The following is a 22,602-nucleotide window of genomic DNA, read 5'->3' as shown; positions in this document are numbered from 1 at the left end:
ACTCGAGTACTCCAAGTAAGCATTGTCTATGGGGGGGTAAACGCTGGCTTCAACAGTCATCCAGAAATAGATAGAAAAATAAAATCTGGAGATTACGCCTAACTACGCCTGAAGTAAATGTAAGAATCATCTCATTTTGTACTTTTCATCTGTCATAAAATAAAGTTCCTGTCATCTTCAATTTTCATGCTTATAATGTTGGCAGTAAATTATACAAATGTAATCTACAGACAAATGGCAACCACACCAAAGAGAGAGAAAGAAAAACAGGAATTTTTTTTGAAGCACTGCAGGATAGAAATTCAGTTTAGCTTAGAGATACAGCATGGAACAGGCTCTTTGGCCCATCAAGTCCACACCAACCATCAATCTCCCTTTCACACATTCTGTTATTTCACTTTCTCATCCATTCCCTACACACAAGGAGCAATTTACAAAGGGCAGTTAAACTGCAAACTAACAAGTCTTTGGGATCCACACAGACAGCACCCGATGCAAAGATTGAGCACGAGTCTTTGGCACTGAGGCAGCAGTTCTACCAGCTGTGCCACTCATATATGATATGATACGATAGAACTTTATTCATCCCCGGAGGGAAATTGGTCTGCAGGAACAAATTTTCCCACAGCAAAGTTCCACAAATTCCAGTGACACAAATAGCCAGATGAATTATTTTGGGTGTTTAAACTCTACTCTCGCCTGCTCTTAACACTGTGGAATGTTTCATATCTAACCATAAGTCGGTATTTATTAATAAAACCATAAACTGGATTGTAGACCAAGCTCTCAGTGGCAATAACTGTTGCCCTCTACAAAAGAAAGTGAGCATGCACATACCTTGGCTCCACAGTCAGCCTGCTGTTCCACACAAAAGCCGATGAAGGTTGGATCTGCAACTTTAACAAGAATATTGTCTACACAATACACGTGAATATAAGCAATGCCTCGATCTTCCATATCCTCCACAATCTTCTGATTTTCAAGGGCACGATATAGGCCTCCATTTCCATCTGCAAAACCAAATAATTTATATATATCAGGCGTCCTCGAAACATTTAAACTGCAAGTTCCAATTTTGAGCCAATTTATTTAAACTGAAAAATGTGTCTCAAAACAACATCATTATAAAGCAAAAGCACCATTTTAAAGCAAAACATATTACAAATATGTTGTAGACTTTATCAGCCATTTCTCAATTCCATTAGGTTATTGTATGGGGTTGTCTGAGCATGAGTATCTTCTGGCAGACTTAGTTACAAGTACCTAGTTCTACAGTTTGAAGTAAATGTCAAAATTTAACAAAAAAACACCACAAAAAGTCTGTAAAGTACTAAAAGCACTAATGTCTTAAAAATAATCACATTTTGTTGCTTTTCTTTCTAGCAGATACTGCAAGTATTTTTTTTTAAAAACAGAATAATTTACAGAATATGTTATATTCATACTCGAATTACCACATTACAATTTATGATTAATTTAATTTTTAAGAACATTTGTACCACTAGCTGGCACAGTTGAGTGGACAAAAATATGATTTAATTCAATGTGGGGAAGTGAAAGAATTTTCTTTAGATCAGAGAAAGACAGATTGGAATCATTACTTAATTGTAGATGATTTATGCATGCCCATGAACCTGAAGTTGTGCACTCTCCACCAACAACCCATTCATGAAGACAGGTTTGTGGAAGATAATACTAAAAGGTAGATAATGGAATGCAATGCCATGAGAAAACAGAGGCAAATTTAATCATGAAGGAACTAGATAAGTATTTGAAAGTAAACATTGCAGGACTATGGACAGACAGTAACTGGAGTGCTGTCTAGGGTTGATGGGCCAAATGCATTCTATTATCTAACAACTTGTTTCCTTTTTAAGAAAAAAAAACATGTGTCACTTTAGGTTATTTTGCCAGTTGCCTTCCTTCTATATCCTCTCAACAGGAACAGGTTCTCTATTCTCTCTGGATTCTGTGACTTTAATCAGTGATTTACTTTCTTCAAAACAAAAGTAAACACTGAGATGAGCTACATCTATCAATAACAGAAATTGAAGATGACCAGCATTCTAGAAAAGAAATAATTGGATTTATTTTGGAGAAGAATGATGGGCAGATGAAATAACACATGCATTAATGCTCTGATGACCTGCACTAGGCAGCTCGCAGTAATCCAGATCGCAGTCAGTAAGTTAGCTTGTAAATCGCACCCATTTTGTTTTGTTAGAAAACCAACCTGGTGCCATTGCAATTTTACTCTTTCCTTCAAGAATGGCCTTCCCATCAAAAGTCATAGCTGGCAACATTCCCTGTTGGAAAAAGATGATATTTTCCTTCTGTAGACCAAAGTAATCATTTTTAACAAAAAACTCCTTTGTCGAATCCATTGTCCGACCACTGGTCATGATATACCTGAAACATAACACAAAGGGCTTTAAACAAAAAAGTCCTGCAAGGCAACTAAAGAAAATCTAAACAGTTGGGTTAAGATCAAAATTATTTGGGCCAAATCACACCCACTCATTATACAGTAACTGTAATTGAAACCATTGTCTGGCCATTAGTCATGATAAAAAGTCAAATAACCCTACAAATAAAAATCTAAACTATTGGATCAATTTAAAATTAACTTTGGCAGACACGCTTATCTGCATTTTATGTAGTAATTGTAATTGAATTGCGAAGGAAAATGAAAATATATGGAAAACTAAATATTGGTCTGCTCATTCCTGCAACATGTTTTATGTTCGGGTTTCCAGCATCTGCAGAATATTAGTGTCTATCATAAAGATATTCTCTGCCTCAGAAGGCAGCGGAGGCCAATTCTCTGAATGCATTCAAGAGAGCTAGATAGAGCTCTTAAGGATAGCAGAGTCAGGGGGTATGGGGAGAAGGCAGGAACGGGGTACTGATTGAGAATGATCAGCCATGATCATATTGTATGGTGGGGCTGGCTCGAAGGACCGAATGGCCTACTCCTGCAGCTATTGTCTGTTGTACAGAAACCAAACTCTTGAAAATTCTGGAGTGTAATTCTACACAGTATAAGATTAGTTAATGCTAAAGAAACACAAGAAAGTTTACAGCTAATCCTTGTAGGGTTAAAATACAGTTAATACTACAAAATATAATGAATCATGAGAAATCCTACAAGCAGGAAAAAAAACACAGAAGAGAGTGCCATCTGCTGGTGAACTAATCAAGTAGCAACAAATAGACAAAAAAATGTTCACTTCTTTTGGTTTATTAAATGGGTGCTCTGTGTAGCATCAGTTACTTGTTCAGTGGCCTTTGGAAACGAGAATACATCTCTAACCTCCTACATCCACTACCCCCTCTCCCTTTTAAAACTGCTGTAAAGTTCACTTCCCCTCCTAGATTTTATTGGAGGTCTATATGTTGTGGAGTATGGAATATTTTACCACAGGGAGTAGTTCAAACAAAAAGGTTAAAGCAAAGGATTAAGGCAAGAATAGAGTAAACAACACTGCCTCGGGTTGCCCCAACCTCTGCAGCTGAAGATCTGCACATAATAAATTAATAGCAGGCTCCACCTTCAAACTTGGGTTTCTCACTTGTATGTCTGTCCAGGACCGTCAAATCTTTAATATCTTAAGGATCAGAGCCAACTATACACCGATCAGCCAAAACTTTATGACCTGATGAGCCAAAACATTATGACCACCTGCCTACTATGCTGTTTGCCCTCCGTGTGCAGCCCCATACGCAGCAGGGTGCGATGCACTGTGTATTGTGACACATTCCTCCCGTGACCACCATTAAAATTTTCTGTGACTTTTGCCACAGTAGACCTTCTGTCGGTTCGGACCAGACGGGATAGCCTCCGTTGCCCTCGCGCATCAATGAGCCTTGGGCGCCCAACACCCTGTCGCCGGTTTGTGGTTTGTCCTTCCTCGGACCACTGTCGGTAGGTGCTCACCACTGCTGACCGGGAGCACCCCACAAGCCTTGCCGTTTCAGAAATGCTCTGACCCAGTCGCCTGGCCATAACAGTTTGGCCCTTGTCAAAGTCGCTCAGGTCTTTACTCCTGCCCATTTTTCCTGCATCCAACACATCAACGTCACGAACTGACTGTTCACTTACTGCCTAATATATCCCACTCCTTGACAGGTACCATTGTAACAAGATAATCAATGTTATTCACTTCGTCTGTCAGTGGTCATAATGTACATCTCCATTCTGAGACGAATGACAAAGTTTTCCTTTAATAGTCGCAGAACATTAAGAACTCTTGATTTTTCTAATTCTCACCATGATCTCTGTGCAAATCATTGCACTGCCCGGAGTATAAAGAGCGGGCGAGCGGGGTTTAGAGAGAAAGAATATTACAAAAACAGTGTTGTTGAAGCAAAAACCTGTCAAGGAGGACCAGTGGTGAAAAATCAAACACATTCAGTTTGCAGAAGGGTCTCGACCCAAAGAGTCACCCATTCCTTCTCTCCAGAGATGCTGCCTGTCCTGCTGAGTTACTCCAGCATTTTGTGTCACACATTCTGCCCATCCTAATTGAATGCTAGAATGCATTATTGATAGAATCCCAAATAAATTTGGAACGCAAACAGAAAATTCTGCAAGTTAAAGTATTTTCAGAAATAAACAGTATCAGTTTACTTCAAATCCTCAATTTAAAATCTGTACACCTCCAATATAATTTAGGAGAGAAAGTGAACTTTACAGCAGTTTTAAAAGGGAGTATAAACTGAACGAGAAGGTAGGTTTATTAAACACACCTGGAAGGCAAAGGGAACAATGGGAAGGAAAAAAAAGTGCTTTCTGGCGGTATTTAATTGTTGATACTTTTATGCAAGAAATGCTGGGGGTAAAGATAAATGTAACAATGGCACAGACAGACTGGAGCCCATAGTGATCTCAACTGAAGTTGATATTCCTGGTACAAGGTGTTCACTCAAGATAGACGGGGAAGGGAATGAGTAGAGTAGAAGGAAGTGTAGCAAATGGTAAAAAGAACTAAGTTGTGTGGGGATATGTTACAGACAAGCCAACAGATAAGCCCATATCAGTAAATATGTAGCGAAAGCTAAGCTCTACGGAATGGGGTGGGAGGGGAGAATGAAACAGACAATGACAATAAGGAAGAAGAATGTGAAGTCCTGGAAATGATAACGGGAGTTGACATGAAGGGAGGAAGGTGAGGGCAATGCTGACATCCTTAACAGTGGTTAAATTAACAAATCACTAAATATATATATTACAGGGTTTTTCAAGAACCAAGGTGGAGAATTAACATGGGAGAATTAATCCCAAGAATTAATGCAAGCTCAACAAACAATTTCCCAATAAGTTTTGGCCACAAGGTGTACTTTTTCTTTAAAAGGGTGAAAGGGAAGGACTGAAAAACAACAGGCCCATGAACGCGATTTAGCTGGAAGCCAACAGTTGGAAAAAAAATTAAACCAATAGCAATAATCAGCATTTAGTAAAGCACTGAGTGGGGCACCTTGATTGACATGGGCAAGGTGGGCTGGAGTCTGTTTCCGTGCTGTATGACTCCATGACACAGGCTCGGCCATGGACATTTTTCAAGGAGCGATTTCAACAAGACCTTGTCTGATTAACAACCGAATGTTCTGAGGAGGTAGAAAGACAATGAGGATTGAGTATTAAATATATAAATGAATTCTAGAGGACAACTTGTCAAAATCCCTGAACACTGATTGTGATTGATGGTGAAGTAAGCTCTAGATTACAGGAAAATGTCAGACTGGTTACATGGACCCAAAACGAGCAAATTAAAGAGGGGAGAAACACAGAACAAGCAGACCACAGAACAGCACCGAAACAGGCCCTTCAACCCACAATATCTGTGCTGTATATGTGCTGAAGGCTGCATAAAAGGAGGATACCTGTCGTCTATATCATGATCAATACAGACAGGGGGAGGGTGTATCAAGCTAAACAGAGTGATATAGTGTGGAAACAGGCCCTTCAGCCCAACTCGCCCAACAATGTCCCAGCTACACTAGTCCCACTTGCCTGCGTTTGGTCCATATCCCTCCAAACCTGTCTTATCCATGTACCTGTCTAAATGTTTCTTAAACGATGGGATAGTCCCAGCCTCAACTACCTCATCTGGCAGCTTGTTCCATACACCCACCACCCTTTGTGGCCAATCGATCCAGATCCTGCTGAATTCTTTCACAAATATCTTCACTATCTGTAAAACCATTAACGTTTGTATCATCAGTTGACTGTGCCTGAACCCCTCTGCCAGTTGACTGTGCCTGAACCCTGTCAGTGGATCATCAACTTCCTGACAGACAGGATGCAGCATGTGAGGCTGGGAAAGCACAACTCAGACCCGCAGACCCTCAGCATAGGAGCACCGCAAGGCTGCATACTCTCCCCTCTCCTTTACTCTCTCTACACCAATGTCTGCACCTCCATAGACTCCTCTGTCAAGCTTCTCAAGTTTGCAGACGAGACAACCCTGTTTGGACTGATCCAGGATGGGGAGGAATCTGCCTACAGACAGCAAGTGACACAGCTGGCATCCTGGTGCCATCGCAACAACCTGGAGCTCAATGCTCTTAAGACAGTGGAATTGATAGTAGACTTTAGGAGAGCTCCCGTCACCCACTCACTATCAACAACACCACAGTCACATCTGTGGAGTCATTTAAGTTCCTTGGGACCACCATCTCCAAGGACTTTAAATGGGGGGCCACCATCGACTCCACAGTCAAAAAGGCCCAACAGAGGATGTACTTCCTGCGGCAGCTGAGGAAACACAATTTGCCACAGGCAATGATGGTCCAATTCTATACTGCTATCAGTGTCTGTCTTCACCTTCTCCATCATGGTCTGGTTTGGTTTAGCCACCAAGCACAACATCCAGAGACTGCAGTGAATCATTCGATCAGCTGAGAAGGTTGTTGGCTGCAACCTTCTCCCCATTGACGAATTGTACAATGCAAGGGCCAGGAAGCGAGCGGGTAAGATCATCTCTGACCCCTCTCACCCTGGCCACAAACTCTTTGAAGCACTTCCTTCTGGAAAGCGACTTCGGACTGTCAAAGCCGCCACAGCCAGACATAAAAACAGCTTTTTTCCGTGAGCAGTAGCTCTACTCAATAACCAAAAGTCTGTAGCCTCCTTTTGCTCTGGTATTTTATTTCACTCACATGTTTAAACTATAATGTTTTATTCTTAATGTTTTACGCTTTATTCTTAATTGTTTACTGTATGTTCGCGTTGTTACTTGCGAACGGAGCACCAAGGCACATTCCTTGTATGTGTACATACTTGGCCAATAAACTTATTCAATCAGCAAACTTGCTAATCTTGCCCTGTATGTTCTCATCCAAATCATTGATCAGTTCCAAGTAAAACATTAATCAGGTCACATCTATGTACACAGTTCTAACTCGTCACCCCTCCACAGGAATGATGTGAAAGCACTTGAGACAGAGCTGCCAGGGCAGCGAAGTTATAGTTCTGAAGAGGGTAGTTTACGCTGAGATTGTTTTCTTTGGAACAAGGGAAATTGAGGGCACGTCTCCTTTAGTCCCAAGAAAGCAACCCCTATCTGGATAACATATATAATGAAAGATCCCATTTCCCTAAAATGAGTCAGTAATCGAGGGCACAGATTTACACTAATTGGTAGGATCATAGCAAATTGAGAAGAACAATATTTCATTTGATAAGAGGCAGTGGCTGGAATACTACCTCAAAATGTTGGTAAAGGTAAATATCCTCCCACTTTTAAGGACTACTTAGATGAGGCATAACACGTAAACCAACCATAACATGCAGACCAAGAAATGGAATTACCCTAAATTCCATTTTGGCCAGCATAGACACTATAAATTCAGTGACCATCTCCAGGGTCAGAATTTATGCCTCTGAGGTCATACAGGGTTGTATTTAAAGTAATGTGTGCAAACATTTATGCATTTCAGCAGCTTTTCCACAATGTATGCTAGTTTGCTTTCTGGAACTGTGCAACAGTGTAGAATTTATGCATGGAAAAATAATCAAATTCAATATTTCTTCGGAGCTTGGCTAAATTACAGATCTCAACCCCAGTGTTTGAGAATGAGCTTCTTGTGCCAATGCATCTGGACAAATCGCTTTAAAAAATGCCCCCTCATTTGATTCTTGATTAAGCTACATAATTGCAGAGAAAGTGAGAGCTCACTATGGCATGATTAGGGCTTATCAAGAAGAGCAGTCTCAAACAACAGAAGGCAAAATTTACCAAGAGTAAAGAATTCTGAGAAATGTAATTTATAGTATTTCATTGCCACGTTCGATTTAGCTCGAGCTTACATTTTATTGGCCATCTGATCAGTGGTAATATTAATTAATAAATTACCCAGAACTAAAACAATTTAATGTTATGTAAATGAAATTTGGATTGCTGGTCATTCTCCAGCAATCATATTTTTATTATGTACAGAGATAAAAAATATTCCCATAACTTTTCAAGGCACTCATTTTCTTAATTTTTTTTAAAGGAAAGTAGGAAGCAGCAAATGTTGTAAAACTGAAACAATAAGAGAAATTGCTGGAAATATACATCTGGCCACATGCTGCCTGACCCGTGGGTATTTTTAATGCTTTTATTTTTATTTCTTATTTTCCTCCTCCTTCTGGGAGATACATAACTGCTCCACCTTTGGCATGCTCATGTTGACAAAGTACATCCTGAAATAATTTCAGCAGTTAAAACAGTAACATCTATACCAGGAAGCAGAGGCCAAAAAGTGGCTGGGGACAATTCCCAGACATGCTTGGAGGCATCCTGCAACATAATCTCTCACCATGTAGACAGTGCAGATCATCGAAGAAGAGTTTTGGAGTGGATTGTAGATGGAGAGAGAGGACCACAGACTGAGGGGAAGGTAAGAAAACAAACCTGGGAAGAGGATATTTTTATTCCACCCCTCTGCACTGGCTACCTCTCCTCTAATCTTTCAGTCCAGAAGAATAGTCTCAATCCAAAACATTGAGTGCCATTTCCCACCATGGATGCTGTCCCGTCAACTTCCTCCAGCAGCACTCCTTTTTTTCGGTCCAGGTTTCAGCATCTGCAGTCTCTTGTGTCTGTAGATGCTGGAACCTGAAACAGTTCAGACGTTGTTTGCTGAAATGGCCTCCACAAGAACAATCGTTCGGGTGCTTTTAAAGTAAAACAACTTTCCACCAAAAGGTTATGACTGCATCAACTATGACCATGGTACATTGAATTGTGATCCACAATTGTTCAACTGAAAAGAATAAGCGTCACTTGTTTAAAATCTCATCTGAGTAGATACATTTATACAGATTGCTAAATGTACTAAAGTGGATAGAGATACCAACCATGGAATTGTGCATCTGTGTCCAAATTGCTCTGAAGCCAATTGTTGAAGTTTCAAAATACGTTCAGCTTGAATTTGAAAGAGAGTTTTTTGCGATAATAAACCAACATTGTACATTCCTTTAGGAAAGGTTACTCCAAGACGGGTACCCTGTCCACCAGCCAAAAGCAGCACAGCTACTTTACTTTGTGAGATTTGAAGGAGACCTGCGAAAATAAGATGAAATAATTAATTTCATTAGTATTTGGTTGGCTCACACAAGTGCAGAACTTCCCGCTCATTAATAAACTTTAGAATTGTATGCTTATTGCTTAACCAAGCTACCTCAGAAACTGAAAGAAAATGGACAAGAAACCAATTTTTAAAAGGTGAAGTTCAACAGCCAAACAGTTTGTGGTTGGAACCAAATTATTTTGTGTATGGATTTCAGAGCACAAAAGATTTGATAGGCAGATGGTTGGAAGAAGATGTGGGCAATTATCTATTCCCTGGCTTGTTTTTCTCTCTACAAATCGACTACTTATTACTTTAAAAGTTCCATTTGACCAATCAGAACAATAATATCGAACAATAATATCAAATAAATGATCTAACAATATCCTTTAACTTTTGCATTACTAGGATGGGACTATTCCTGGCAAGGCAAGGTTTTTTTGTCTGTTCCTAATCACCATTGGAAAAGGGATACCAAGTCATCTTCTTGAACAACTGGAATCCTTTTGGTGAAGGGATTCCCACATCCCTGTTCCTGGACAGGCCCAGAAGAACAATACATTTAAAGGAGTATGGTGAGAAACTTGAAAAACTGCAGATGGTGGCATCATTAGGAATCACATTTTTGTACCATCTGCAAAATTCTTCATGCTCCCACATGCAAGTATAAATCCTTGATACGTACAAATATATCTTGCATAAAAAGCAAAGGAACTCGCCAAAATCCCAAATGCAAACAAATATGCAGTTAAGCAAACACTTAATTTCTCTCCCATCGAATCAATTTTAGAATGAAAATGCCACTTTCACTTAGATTACATAGGCTCAGTTTAGTTTAGAGATACTGCATGGAAACAGGCCCTACGGCCCATCGTGTCCGCTCCGACCAACGATCCCCGCACACTAACACTATCCTACACACACACTGGGGACAACTTACAATTTACCCAAACCAAATAACCTACAATCAAGCCTGTATGTTCCTTTGGAGTGGATTGTAGATGGAGAGAGAGGACCACAGACTGAGGGGAGGGTAAGAAAACAAACCTAGGAATAGGATATTTTTATTTCACCCTGTGGTCCTCCCTCTCTAGCATCATCTCCACTCCAAAAGTTTGGAAACCAAAGCACCCAGAGAAAACCCATGTGGGTCACAAGGATAACTTACAAACTCTGTACAGACAAGCACCCGTGGTCAGGATCAAACCTGGGTCTCTGGTGCTGCAAGGCAGCAATTCTACTGTTGCGCCTCCCCATTAATCTCCACTTCATTACCCTTTTGATCTTAAACTATTAGGATAGCGATCAGAAAATAGAGCACTATTTCCAGAAAAATTAAGGGGCCTGCTGATTCTTTAAGATTACAAAACAGACTTAAGCTGTACTAAAGGATCTGGGGTTTTAACGTACGATTGGCCAGGTGGGCAGAGGAATGGTTGATGGAATTTAATACAGAAAAGAGTGAGGTGTTGCATTTTGGGACGTCAAACAAGGACAGGACCTACACAGTAAATGTTAGGCCTCTGGGTAGTGTTGTAGAGCAGAGGGATCTCGGAGTACAGGTGCTTGGTACCTTGAAGGTCAAGTCGTAGGTAGATAAGGTTATCAAAAAGGCTTTTGGCACTTTGGCCTTTATCAATCAGAGTATTGAGTATAGAAGTTGGGAGGTCATGTTGCAATTGTACAGGGCATTGGTGAGATCGCATTTAGAATATTGTATCACAAAATGCTGGAGCAACTCAGCAGGTCAGGCAGCATCATTGAGAGAAGGAATGGGTGACGTTTCGGGTCGAGATCCTTCTTCAGACTGATGTCGGGGGGGGGGCGGGACAAAGAAAGGATATAGGTGGAGGCAGGAAGACAGTGGGAGAACTGGGAAGGGGGAGGGAAAGAGAGGGACAGAGGAACTATCTAAAGTCAGAGAAGTCAATGTTCATACCGCTGGGGCTGTAAGCTGCCCAAGCGAAATATGAGGCGCGGTTCCTCCAATTTCCAGTGGGTCTCACTATGACACTGGAGGAGGCCCATGACAAAAAGGTCAGACTGGGAGTGGGAGGGGGAGTTGAAGTGCTCAGCCACCGAGAGATCAGGTTTTCTTTTAATGCGGACTGAATATTGTGAATAGAATATTGTGTTCAGTTCAGGGCACCATGTTATAGGAAAGATGTTCTCAAGCTTGAAAGGGTTCAGCAAAGATTTACAAGAATGTTGCCAGGACTAGAGGGTGTGAGCTATAGGAGTTGAGTAGGCTAGGTCTCTATTCCATGGAGCAAAGGAGGATGAGGGGAGATCTTATAGAGGTTGCCCAGAGTAGGGAAATCAAGGAACAGAGGACATGGGATCACGGTGAAGGGGAAAAGATTTAATAAGAATCCGAGGGGTATCTTTTTCACACAAAGGGTGTGGGTGTATGGAACACGCTGCCAGATGAGGTAGTTGAGGCTGGGACTATCCCATCGTTTAAGAAACAGTTAGACAGGTACATGGATAGGACAGGTTTGGAGGGATATGGACCAAACGCAGGCAAGTGGGGTTAGTGTAGCTGGGATATTGTTGGCCGGTGTGGGCGAGTTGGGCTGAAGGGCCTGTTTCTGCACTGTATCACTCCATGATTCTCCATAGCTGGCAGTGTTACATCGCTAAGTAGAACAGAATATGGCATAAAGCAGCAAATGTTTTTTTGAAAAGCAACGTAGTGTACATCTCGATTTTTTCCAATTTATCTCAGAAAAGAACGTCATCAAGTACTGCACTATTTAACAGAACCACCACTCTTAATGCATCTGGCAATGTTAGTCCAACTGAAAACAAGTAACAAACTTTGTTCCAAACATGGTTTCAGTTGGCTTTAGCTTGAATTCCCAACAGAATTCTTCCAAGAACAATCCTGCTATTTAGTATAACTGCAGTGAACTTATTCCCCATTGCAAAAATGTTCGATGTTTTTAATGATATATATGAAGATGTTTAACATGCAAATAGCATCATTCTACTTAAAAAGGTTTGATTGATCAATAACTCAGATTATGAGTAAATGTTATTGCTGTGTATGAAACTCAAAATAACCCTGTAACAGGAAATATATCCTCCCCCATTCAAAGTTCACCTTGTGAAATTTCTTATGTCTAGAGACATCAAAGTTAGGATATTTAAAATCAGAAGCAACCAAACACAACGTCCTAGATTTGAGTCAGCTGAGAAATGATGGTGCTCATTAACTTCAAAAAATACTGCTCATAAAGATGTATTTAGTTGGAAAGGATGTGGAAAAGATTCATGAGGATGCTTCAGGGACTGGAGGGCTTGAATTACAAAGAGACTAGGTTTTTCTTTCCTCTTGCAGTATAGGAGTTGACAGGTGGACCTTCAAGAGGTGTATTGTCACCGTTTTAGTCCCAGGGTAAGGAAATCTAAAGGTATGGGGCATAGGTTTAAGGTGAGAGTGGAAATATTAAAAAGGGACACAGATTGTGATGTGCACATGGAACAAGCTGCCAGAGGAGGCTGTAGAGGCAGGTACAATTATGTTTAAAGGGAACTTGGACAGAAACATAAATGGACATGGTTTAGAGAGAGATATGGGCCAAATGGGACTATATCAGGTAGACATCTTGGTCAGCATAGGCAAGTTGGGATGAAGGGCACGTTTCCATGTAGTATATACCCCTACTAAAAGATGCAAACTTTCTTTTTTGCAACACTGCTGTCAGGAGTCAGAAAAATGACACCTACTGTATTTCGAAACATTTATGCTTAACTATTTTCATTGATTTTCATATTTTCCATTTCCTCAGACCTCCAAGCTTTTTTGCCCAATAAGACACTCTTACCCCCTACTTCTCCAAGCACTTCGTTTCCAAACATTAATTTGTGTGTTCTTTCCACAACTGCAATATATTTTCCGTTCCAGCACATTGTGTTTTGCAGTATTCCCAGTGACATCAGTATTTGCTTTTACCCCCCACCCACCATTTCCTGCGATGACTTTCTCTCCAACATTTGTTAGTATTTAGTAACAATGAAGACAGCTGTTCTTTCCTACACAGCAGTTCGGGTGTAAGCCGAGCACTCAATCGCTCAAACACCAGAATTAATTTAAACCGCTGTTCTCGATATCCATCATTTGCTCGTTGCTTGAATTACTTTCTCAGGACAATCTTCACATTGAATCAGCTTCAACTAGACACTACATTAGAATAACATTATATTTACCAAACAATTTAATTTACAAAATGCTGAAGTAACTCAGTGGGTCAGGTAGCGTTTCTGGAGAAAATAGATAGGTGGCATTTCAGGTCAGGACTCTTCTTCAGACTGAGGGGTGGCTAGGGAAGGGTCCCGACCCAAAACCTCACCTATCCATTTTCCACCGAGATGGTGCCTGACCCGCTGAATTACTCCAGCATCGTGTCTATCTTTAGTATAGACCATCACTTATTACAAAATAATTTACAAGTTGTTTAACAGTATCGCAGTACACTTGACAGTAGGAAACCAATACCAGGGTTTATTAAGAAGATAACTGTAGATGCTGGTACAAATCGAAGGTATTTATTCACAAAATGCTGGAGTAACTCAGCAGGTCAGGCAGCATCTCGGGAGATTTGGGTGACGTTTCGGGGTCGAAACCCTTCTTCAGACTGACCCTTGATCAGTCTGAAGAAAGGTCTCGACCTGAAACGTCACCCATTCCTTCTCTCCCCAGATGCTGCCTGACCTGCTGCGTTACTTCAGCATTTTGTGAATAAATACCAGGGTTTATTTCACGAGGCTCATTTCCACAGTGGAAAATCTCCAAGTACATGTCATTGGGGGCGGGGTCGAGGTGCAGGATGTGTTTTCGGACACGTCAACGTGGAGAAACAAGGAACCGGTTTAACAAGGAAACACACACGGAGTAACGAGTGGGTCAGGCAGCATCTCCGGATAACATGGATATGTGATGATTCAGGTACTATAATCAGACTGAAGGGTCCCAAACAGAAACATCACCTATCCATTCACAAAATGCTGGAGTAACTCAGCAGGTCAGGCAGCATCTCAGGAGAGAAGGAATGGGTGAGATGCTGCCTGACCTGCTGAGTTACTCCAGCATTTTGTGAATAAATACCTTCGATTTGTACCAGCATCTGCAGTTATTTTCTTACATCACCTATCCATGCTCTCTCTCTACAGGGATGCTGCCTGACCTGCTGAGTTACTCCAGCACTGTGGTGTGCCTTCTTTTGTAATCCAGCATCTGTAGATCATTTCATCTTCAGAGATGCTGCCTGTCCCGCTGAGTTACTCCATCATGTTGTGTTTTTTTTTGTTGTAAACCAGCATCTGCAGTTAGTTTAACCTCCACAAAAAAAAATGCTGCCTGACCTGCTGAGTTACTCCAGCACTGTCTTAGCGTCTTTATAGGGACACGTGAAAGCTACAGGGAGAGTCCAGCCTCACCCTCACCCCACGGCCGGGCTGGAGTAACTCAACTGGAGAGATGGAAAACCCTGGCTGCCTTCGGGTTCTTCACTCACCCTCCGCCTGCCACCCCGGCAGCCGCTCCCGGTCCCTGCTGACGCTGCCCTGTAGCTCCTTGGGCACCGGCTCCATGCTCTCGTCCACCCTGTGTTGCTGCTGCTGCTGCTGCTGCTGCTCCGGCGGCGTCCGCTGCGCGGCCCGGCGGAAGAAGCACAGGCTCTCGGGGAAGTGGCAGTCGTCGAGGTCGGCCAGCAGCTCGGCGCGCTCGCCTTCCTCCAGGCCGTCCCAGTGGCGCAGCAGGTGAGCCTGTCCGCTCGCCGACAGCCGCCGCTGTTGCTGCTCCCTCAGGCTCAGGCCGGTGCCCTCCATCGCTGCTGCTGTCGAGCGAGCGAGCAGTCAGGCGGCCGCGAGTGAGGGGAGGTGGGGCAGCGAGAGCTAATGGGCGCCCGCTCCAGAGACCCCGCCCCCACGCCGGTCCAAGCCAATAACCTCTCCGGACGGCCGACCAGCCAATGGGAGCGCACAATAACTACTGGCCAATGGGTGCGCGTTACTAAGAGACCTCCAGCCAATGACAGCGTGCGCGCCAGAGACCACCGGCCAATGGGAACGCAGGCCGAATGGGAACGCGGTGCGGAGAGGTTCGCGAGCCAATGGGAACGCGTTGCCAAGAGACCGCCAGCCAATCAGTAAGACCTCGAGTCAATGGGCGCGCGATCCGCTCCGGCCCAACGGACGCGCGTTCCAAGGCGTGCCCGCTCGAGGGAGAGGGAGAGTCAAGTCAATTTTATTTGTATAGCACATTTAAAAACAACCCACGTTGACCAAAGTGCTGTACATCTGATTAGGAAAAAATGAAACATACAGTAGCACGCAAACATAACAGCACATACAAAACAGTTCACAGCGCCCCCTCAATGGGCCTCGAACGCTAGGGAGTAGAAATAGGTTTTGAGCCTGGACTTAAAGGAGTGGATGGAGGGGGCAGTTCTGATGGGGAGAGGGATGCTGTTCCACAGTCTAGGAGCTGCAACCGCAGGGAGAGAAAGTGCACGAGCCGGCAGAATACTCCACCCAACGAGAAATATTAGCAAAAAAGTTTTTTTTTGAGGGGAAAGTAGGCCCCGATGTCGGTCGGATAACAAAGCCGACGATCCTCCGCTGCCGTAGGTAGGCCTGGCGGGATGGCAGTGAGAACTGAGGTGGCGCTGAGCCTGAGGGCTCTGGTGGTGTGGGGCATTTACGGAGCCGGCATCAAAGTGAGAGGCGGCGGTGGGGTGAGTTGGTCGGGTCAGACCGCCTCCTTTCATCGTCTCCCTCCCTCCCCCGTCTCCTTCCCTCCCCCGCCTCCTCCCCTCCCCCGCCTCCTCCCCTCCCCCGCCTCCTCCCCTCCCCCGCCTCCTCCCCTCCCCCGCCTCCTCCCCTCCCCGCCTCCTCCCCTCCCCTGCCTCCTCCCCTCCCACGCCTCCTCCCCTCCCCGCCTCCTCCCCTCCCCGCCTCCTTCCCTCTCTCTTCCATCCCTTCGTCCCTCCTTCCCCCCACGTCCTCTTCTCCCTCATTCCTCCTTCCTTCCCACCCCTATCCTCTCTCCCTATTCCCCTCTCCTTTCATCTATCCCTTTGTCCATCTCCTCTGACCCCCATTCTCCTTCCATCCCTTCGTCCCTTCCCTCCTTCATTACCTTCCTTCACATTGCCTCCTTCCCTCTCTCCCCCCACCCCCTGGACACTGACCACTTACAGAGGAAACTGATAAAACCATAAGTTCATAAGACATAGGAGCAGAATTAGGCCACTCGGCCCATGGAGTGTACTCCTGCATTCAATCCTGGCTGATCCAGGTGCAAATCCTCTCAACCCCATTCATCTCTCCTCTCCCTGTAACCTTTGTCATGTTACTAATCAAGAACCTGTCAATCTCTGCTTTAAAAATATCCAATGACTTGGTCACCGTCTGGTAAAGAGTTGCACTGATTCATCATCCGATGTGGCAAATCCAGAATGAAAAGCATTGGGACACAGGTGTTGGTTGACAAACAATAAACACACAAAATTTACTTTTAGACATGGATTGGAAAGGTTGAGAAGGACATGGGCCAAACACGAGTGTAATGGGGCATCTTGGGCAGCATGAACGAGTTAGGCCAAAGGGCCTGTTTCCATGTATCATGGTAACTGACATACTTAATTATAATCACGTGTTACAATGAGTCAGAAAGGGCAAAGGAAACATGTTGCTGGGATGTAAAGGAATGGAGGAGCAATAAAAACACTATGTCTGTTCTTGTGCCCTTGGAATGTGTTTATTATATTTGGATCAAGGCAAGGATCTGACATTGGTGACGAGGATGAACTAGTAATTGTTTAGTTCAGCTTTTGAAGCAGATATGGCGTTTAACGAAGCAGCGTGAATTAGAAGGTAGACACAAAATGCTGGAGTAACTCAGCGGTCAGGCAGTATCTCTGGAGAGAAGGAATGAGTGATGTTTCGGGTCGAGACACTTCTTCAGAGATGCTGCCTGACCCACTGAGTTACTCCAGCATTTTGTGTCTACCTTCGATTTAAACCAGCATCTGCAGTTTTTTTCCCCACAGCTAGAATTAGAAGTTTGAATTCTTTCGACCTGAGTGGCGAAGCGAGCCTAGTGAGTGTAAGGTGGGGAGCATGGTCAGTGGAATTTGATGCCCATGCAGACAGGATAGGACTTTGTTGAAGGAGCAACAGCTCACACGACTTTCAAGGAATACAGCTCACACGATGGAGAGCGTTGTTATTGTACAGTGCTGGAGCTTCAGTTCAGGAGACTTTCAAGACGCCTCCAGAGCACGAGGCAAAGAAGATTATGTGATGGCTGTTGCTGCTATGAAGAAGCATTATGTGGTGCAAAAAAAAGCTAAATTTCAACAACATGTATTCTGCCAGATGACACAGAGGGGGAAAGCATTGATCAGTTTGTCACACGATAACGTCAAGTTTCTGAGATCTGCAACTAGGGAGCTTAGTTGGAGAATCAAATCAGGGATCAGGTTGTACAAGTTGCTAATCAAATGGCTTGAGATGCAAGTTGTTGGAAAAGGAAACATGCTAACATTAGCGGAAACTTACAATTGCCGCTTCATGCCGAGGAAACCCAGTTCCAGACCATGAGATTGGATGGAGGAAGCCACGTTAACAAGATGATATCTTATGGCACTAAGAAGGGACATGGACATGGTGATGGTCATTCCAAAGCTGAAGATGACTGTGAGTGTTTTAGATGTGGGAACGTTGGACATTTTGCCAAGGATTCATGCTGCCCTGCCAGGGGTCAAACTTGCAGAAAGTGTGGAAAAAAGACCATTTTGCAAAGAAGTGTTGAGCCCCAGACAAACCAAAAAGAGATGATGGACAAACAAATAGATTTGGAGGAGGAAGGTGGGAGAGAGGTGGATGCTATCAAAATTAACACCATGTTGGTGAATGTTCGAGTGAATGTAAACGTGATGAAACACTGATGGATGCAGGATATTCTTTTGCAATCATCAATAAGCACGCAAAGGTGCCGGTGAGAATTGGAGGAGTGTAAGTAGACATATTAAACTCCAGAAGTGAGAGCAGTTATTGATAGAGATAAAGTGCATATCAAGGAAGTGTGAGACGAAATTGTATCCTTATACATCATTGATACAACTTCCGAGGTTGGATGTTTCAAGGCAGAGGTCCAAGCAGGTAATAAGCACACTCTAGCTGAATTTATAGTCATTGAGGAGAAAGGAGAGCCACTCATGAGTAGAGAGACTGCCCAAGCATTAGATATGCTGCACATTGGGATAAATGTGAATTCACTGAGGTGAGTTTAGTTTATTGTCACATGTACATGTACCGAGGTACAGTGAAGAGCTTTTGTTGCATGCTCTCCAGTCAGCGAAAAGACTAAGATCCAAGAGCTCATTGAACAGGATATCAATGAACTTGTTGAAGAATCGACGCCATGGGTCAGTGTAGTTGTAGTAGTATCCAAACAGAGATAAGGCTTTGCCTGGACAAGTAAATGAGGCAATAATACGAGAGAAACATCCGACACCTACTGTTTATGAGGTCCTACAAGAGCTACCTACAAGCAACGTATTTTCAAAGCTAGATTTAAAGTGAGGTTATCATCAGTTCGATGTAGACCCAGAGTCAAGGCAAATAACTACTTTTGTGGACTCTACCACAGATGATATAATTATTCACGGTAGCACACGTGAGGAACATGATGAGAGACTCAGGCGGACACTAGTTCGGTTGAAGGCTGCAGGATTGACAGTGAATGCAGACAAATGTTTGCTTGGAGTTTCAGAATTGGTGTTTATGAGCCACAAGGTGACCAGTAATGGCATCAATCCAGCTGAGGGCAAGATTAAACCTGTGGCAGAGCAGAAGTTCGAGATCCAAGAGATGCAACTGCAGTAAGGAGTTTCACTGGTTTGGTGAATTTTTGTGCAGGATTTATTCCAAACAGCTACTGTGGCAGAGCCACTGAGGAGGTTGACAAGCAAAAATGTGCACTTTGTGTTTGGTCAAGAACAAAGAACTGTATTTCAGATGTTGAAACAGAGTTTGATGAGTGCCCAAACATTGGGATTTTATGATCCAAAGGCATCAACCCAAGTTATTGCAGTTGCAAGCCCAGTGGGACCAGGAGCCATACTTGTACAGAAGCATGCAGGACAGTCGAGAGTCATGGCGTATGCAAGCGGAAGTAGAAATAAGATACTCTCAGACAAAAGGCTTTGGCTTTGATGTGGGCATATGAACACTTTCATGCATACCTGTATGGCATCGAGTTTGAGTTGTAGACAGACCATAAACTGCTGGAAAAAATCTACTCCCCTCGATCCAAAGCGTGTGCCCGAATTGATAGATGGATGTTTAGACTCCAACAGTACAAATACAGAGTGATCCACATCGCTTGAAAGAACAATACAGTTGACTCAACCAGATTGCTGAAGGGAGACGAGCTGCAAGGATCTACACTGGAGACAGAAGCAGAATCAGAAGCAGAATTGTTTGTACGATTTGTCACAGTACACCACACCAAGAGCAACAAGAACACGAGAAATAGAAGAAGAACATCTCCAAGTTTGCGGATGACCCATAGCTGGATGGCAGTATGAGCTGCAAGGAGGATGCTATGAGGCTGCAGGGTGACTTGGATAGGTTGGGTGAAGGGGCAGATGCATGGCAGATGCAGTATAATGTGAATAAATGTAAGGTTATCCACTTTGGTGGCAAGAACAGGAAAGAAGATTATTATCTGAATGGTGTCAGATTAGGAAAAGTGGAGGTGCAACGAGACTTGTGTGTGCTTGTACATCAGTCACTGAAAGTAAGCATGCATGTATAGCAGGCAGTGAAGAAAGCTAATGGCATGTTGGCCATTAAGAGAGGATTTGAGTTTTGGAGCAAGGAGATCCTGCTGCAGTTGTACAGGGTCCTGGTGAGACCGCACCTGAAGTATTGTGTGCAATTTTGATCTAATTTGAGGAAGGACGTTATTACTATTGAGGGAATGCAGCGTAGGTTCACTAGGTTAATTCCTGGGATGGCAGGACTGACATATGATGAAAGAATGGGTCGACTGGGCTTGTATTCATTGGAATTTAGAAGGATGAGAGGGGATCTTATAGAAACATATAAAATTCTTAAAGGATTGGACAGGCTAGGTGCAGGAAAAATGTTCCAGATGTTGGGGGAGTCCAGAACCAGGGTGCGCAGTTCAAAAATAAGGGGCAGGCCATTTAGGAATGAGATGAGGAAAAACTTCTTCACCCAGAGAGTTGTGAATCTGTGGAATTCCCTGCCACAGAAGGCAGTGGAGGCCAATTCATTGGATGTTTTCAGTTAGATTTAGCTCTTAGGGCTGAAGGGACCAAGGGATATGGGGAAAAAGCAGGAATGGGGTACTGATTTTAGATGATCAGGCATGATCATATTGAATAGTGGTACTGGCTCGCAGGACCGAATAGCCTACTCCTGCACCAATTTTTTTTTCTATGTTCTGTGAGTCGCACAATGATCCAGAACTACAAGATATTAGAGAGAGGATCCAAAGAGGTGACTGGGAGGAATGTTCACACAGGAAGGCTATCAGAGATTAACTACGCACAATTGGAAAGAGAGGAAATAGGATCGTAGTGCTAACAAAGCTGAGGTCAAGGATGATTGTGTTGGCTCGCAAAGGACATTTAGGATTTGTTGGAAATAAACAAAATCTCTGTACAAACGCATGGTAGCCAGGAATGGAAAAAGGTGTGGAATGATGTGAGGTAATGCCATGGATATAAGATGGTATGCAGACCCAATCCACCTGAGTCAATACGAAGCACGTTGTTACCGACAGGATCATGGGAAGATGTTGCTGTAGATTTTCTAGGCCCACTCCCATAGGGAGAGTCAATACTAGCTGTGATTGACCACCACAGCAGATATTATGAGTATGTGATAATGAAGTCTACAACATCGGAAAAGACCAGCAGTTTTGCTGGAAATCTTCACAAGATCCGGTTTACCAATGATGTTATACTCAGATAATGGGCTTCAGTTCATTTCTCAGAAGTTTGTTGACTACATGAAGATCACAGGTGTATACCATCACAAGGTGGCTGCAAGCTAATGGAGAAGTGGAACGTCAGAACCAATTTAGAGAAGAGGATGAGAATTGCCTAAGCAGAAGGCAAAAAATTGGAAGGAGATGCTCTTATTATTTGTAACAGTATATAAAGCTACACCACACAGCACAACAGCGAATATTCCTGCAGAATTGTTATTTGGAAGGAAAATCCAAACCAAGATACCATGGGTTAGTGACATGGTAAATGACCAAGAAGTGAGAGATCATGATGCAGGAAAGAAAGGGGCATCAAAGCTCTGTGCAGACATCCTGTTGAAAGGCTGGAGCGATTGGGCTTGTATACACTGGAATTTAGAAGGATGCGGGTGGATCTTATTGAAACATATAAGATAATTAGGGGATTGGACACATTAGAGGCAGATAACATGTTCCCAATGTTGGGGGAGTCCAGAACAAGGGGCCACAGTTTAAGAATAAGGGGTAGGCCATTTAGAACGGAGATGAGGAAGAACTTTTTCAGTCAGAGGGTGTGGAATTCTCTGCCTCAGAAGGTAGTGGAGGCCAGTTCGTTGGATGCTTTCAAGAGAGAGCTGGATAGAGCTCTTAAGGATAGCGGAGTGAGGGGGTATGGGGAGAAGGCAGGAACGGGGTACTGATTGAGAGTGATCAGCCATGATCGCATTGAATGGCGGTGCTGGCTCGAAGGGCTGAATGGCCTACTCCTGCACCTATTGTCTATTGTCTATTGACTATCAGTTATGAATTCAAGGAGCTGCAGTTGCTGGAATTTTGAACAAACCACAACGTGATGCAAGAACTCAGCAGGTCAAGCAACATCTGTGGAGGGAATGGAGAGATATACCAAGTACCCAGACCATAATAGAGTCAGAGAGCTGCCCGACGCCTTGGGTGGTGGTGCTTGGCTCCCTGCCCCCATTTCCTCTCTTCAATTTTAGTAGGCAGGAGTGGGGATGAGTAAAACAAAA

At 43.4% G+C, this 22,602-nt stretch overlaps 1 protein-coding gene across 2 annotated transcripts in view; it reads right to left on the bottom strand.

The window, feature by feature from the left end:
* The window catches only part of uap1 (UDP-N-acetylglucosamine pyrophosphorylase 1), a 30,921-nt gene extending 15,486 nt beyond the window's left edge, over positions 1-15,435 (bottom strand). For both annotated transcript variants that reach the window (XM_078407773.1, XM_078407774.1), the window contains exons 1-4: positions 15,078-15,435; positions 9,347-9,551; positions 2,234-2,409; positions 838-1,010 (exon numbers count right to left, since the gene is read on the bottom strand). In XM_078407773.1, the coding sequence (XP_078263899.1) occupies positions 838-1,010; positions 2,234-2,409; positions 9,347-9,551; positions 15,078-15,390 (867 nt within the window). In that variant the 5' untranslated portion in view covers positions 15,391-15,435. The remainder of the gene's footprint in view (positions 1-837; positions 1,011-2,233; positions 2,410-9,346; positions 9,552-15,077) is intronic.
* Positions 15,436-22,602: the final 7,167 nt, after the last annotated feature.

This window comes from Rhinoraja longicauda, chromosome 11, assembly GCF_053455715.1.
Source record: "Rhinoraja longicauda isolate Sanriku21f chromosome 11, sRhiLon1.1, whole genome shotgun sequence".
Classification (NCBI taxonomy): domain Eukaryota; kingdom Metazoa; phylum Chordata; class Chondrichthyes; order Rajiformes; family Arhynchobatidae; genus Rhinoraja; species Rhinoraja longicauda.
Note: the sequence above shows the minus strand (reverse complement) of the source record. Positions and strands in the feature narration are given on the sequence as shown.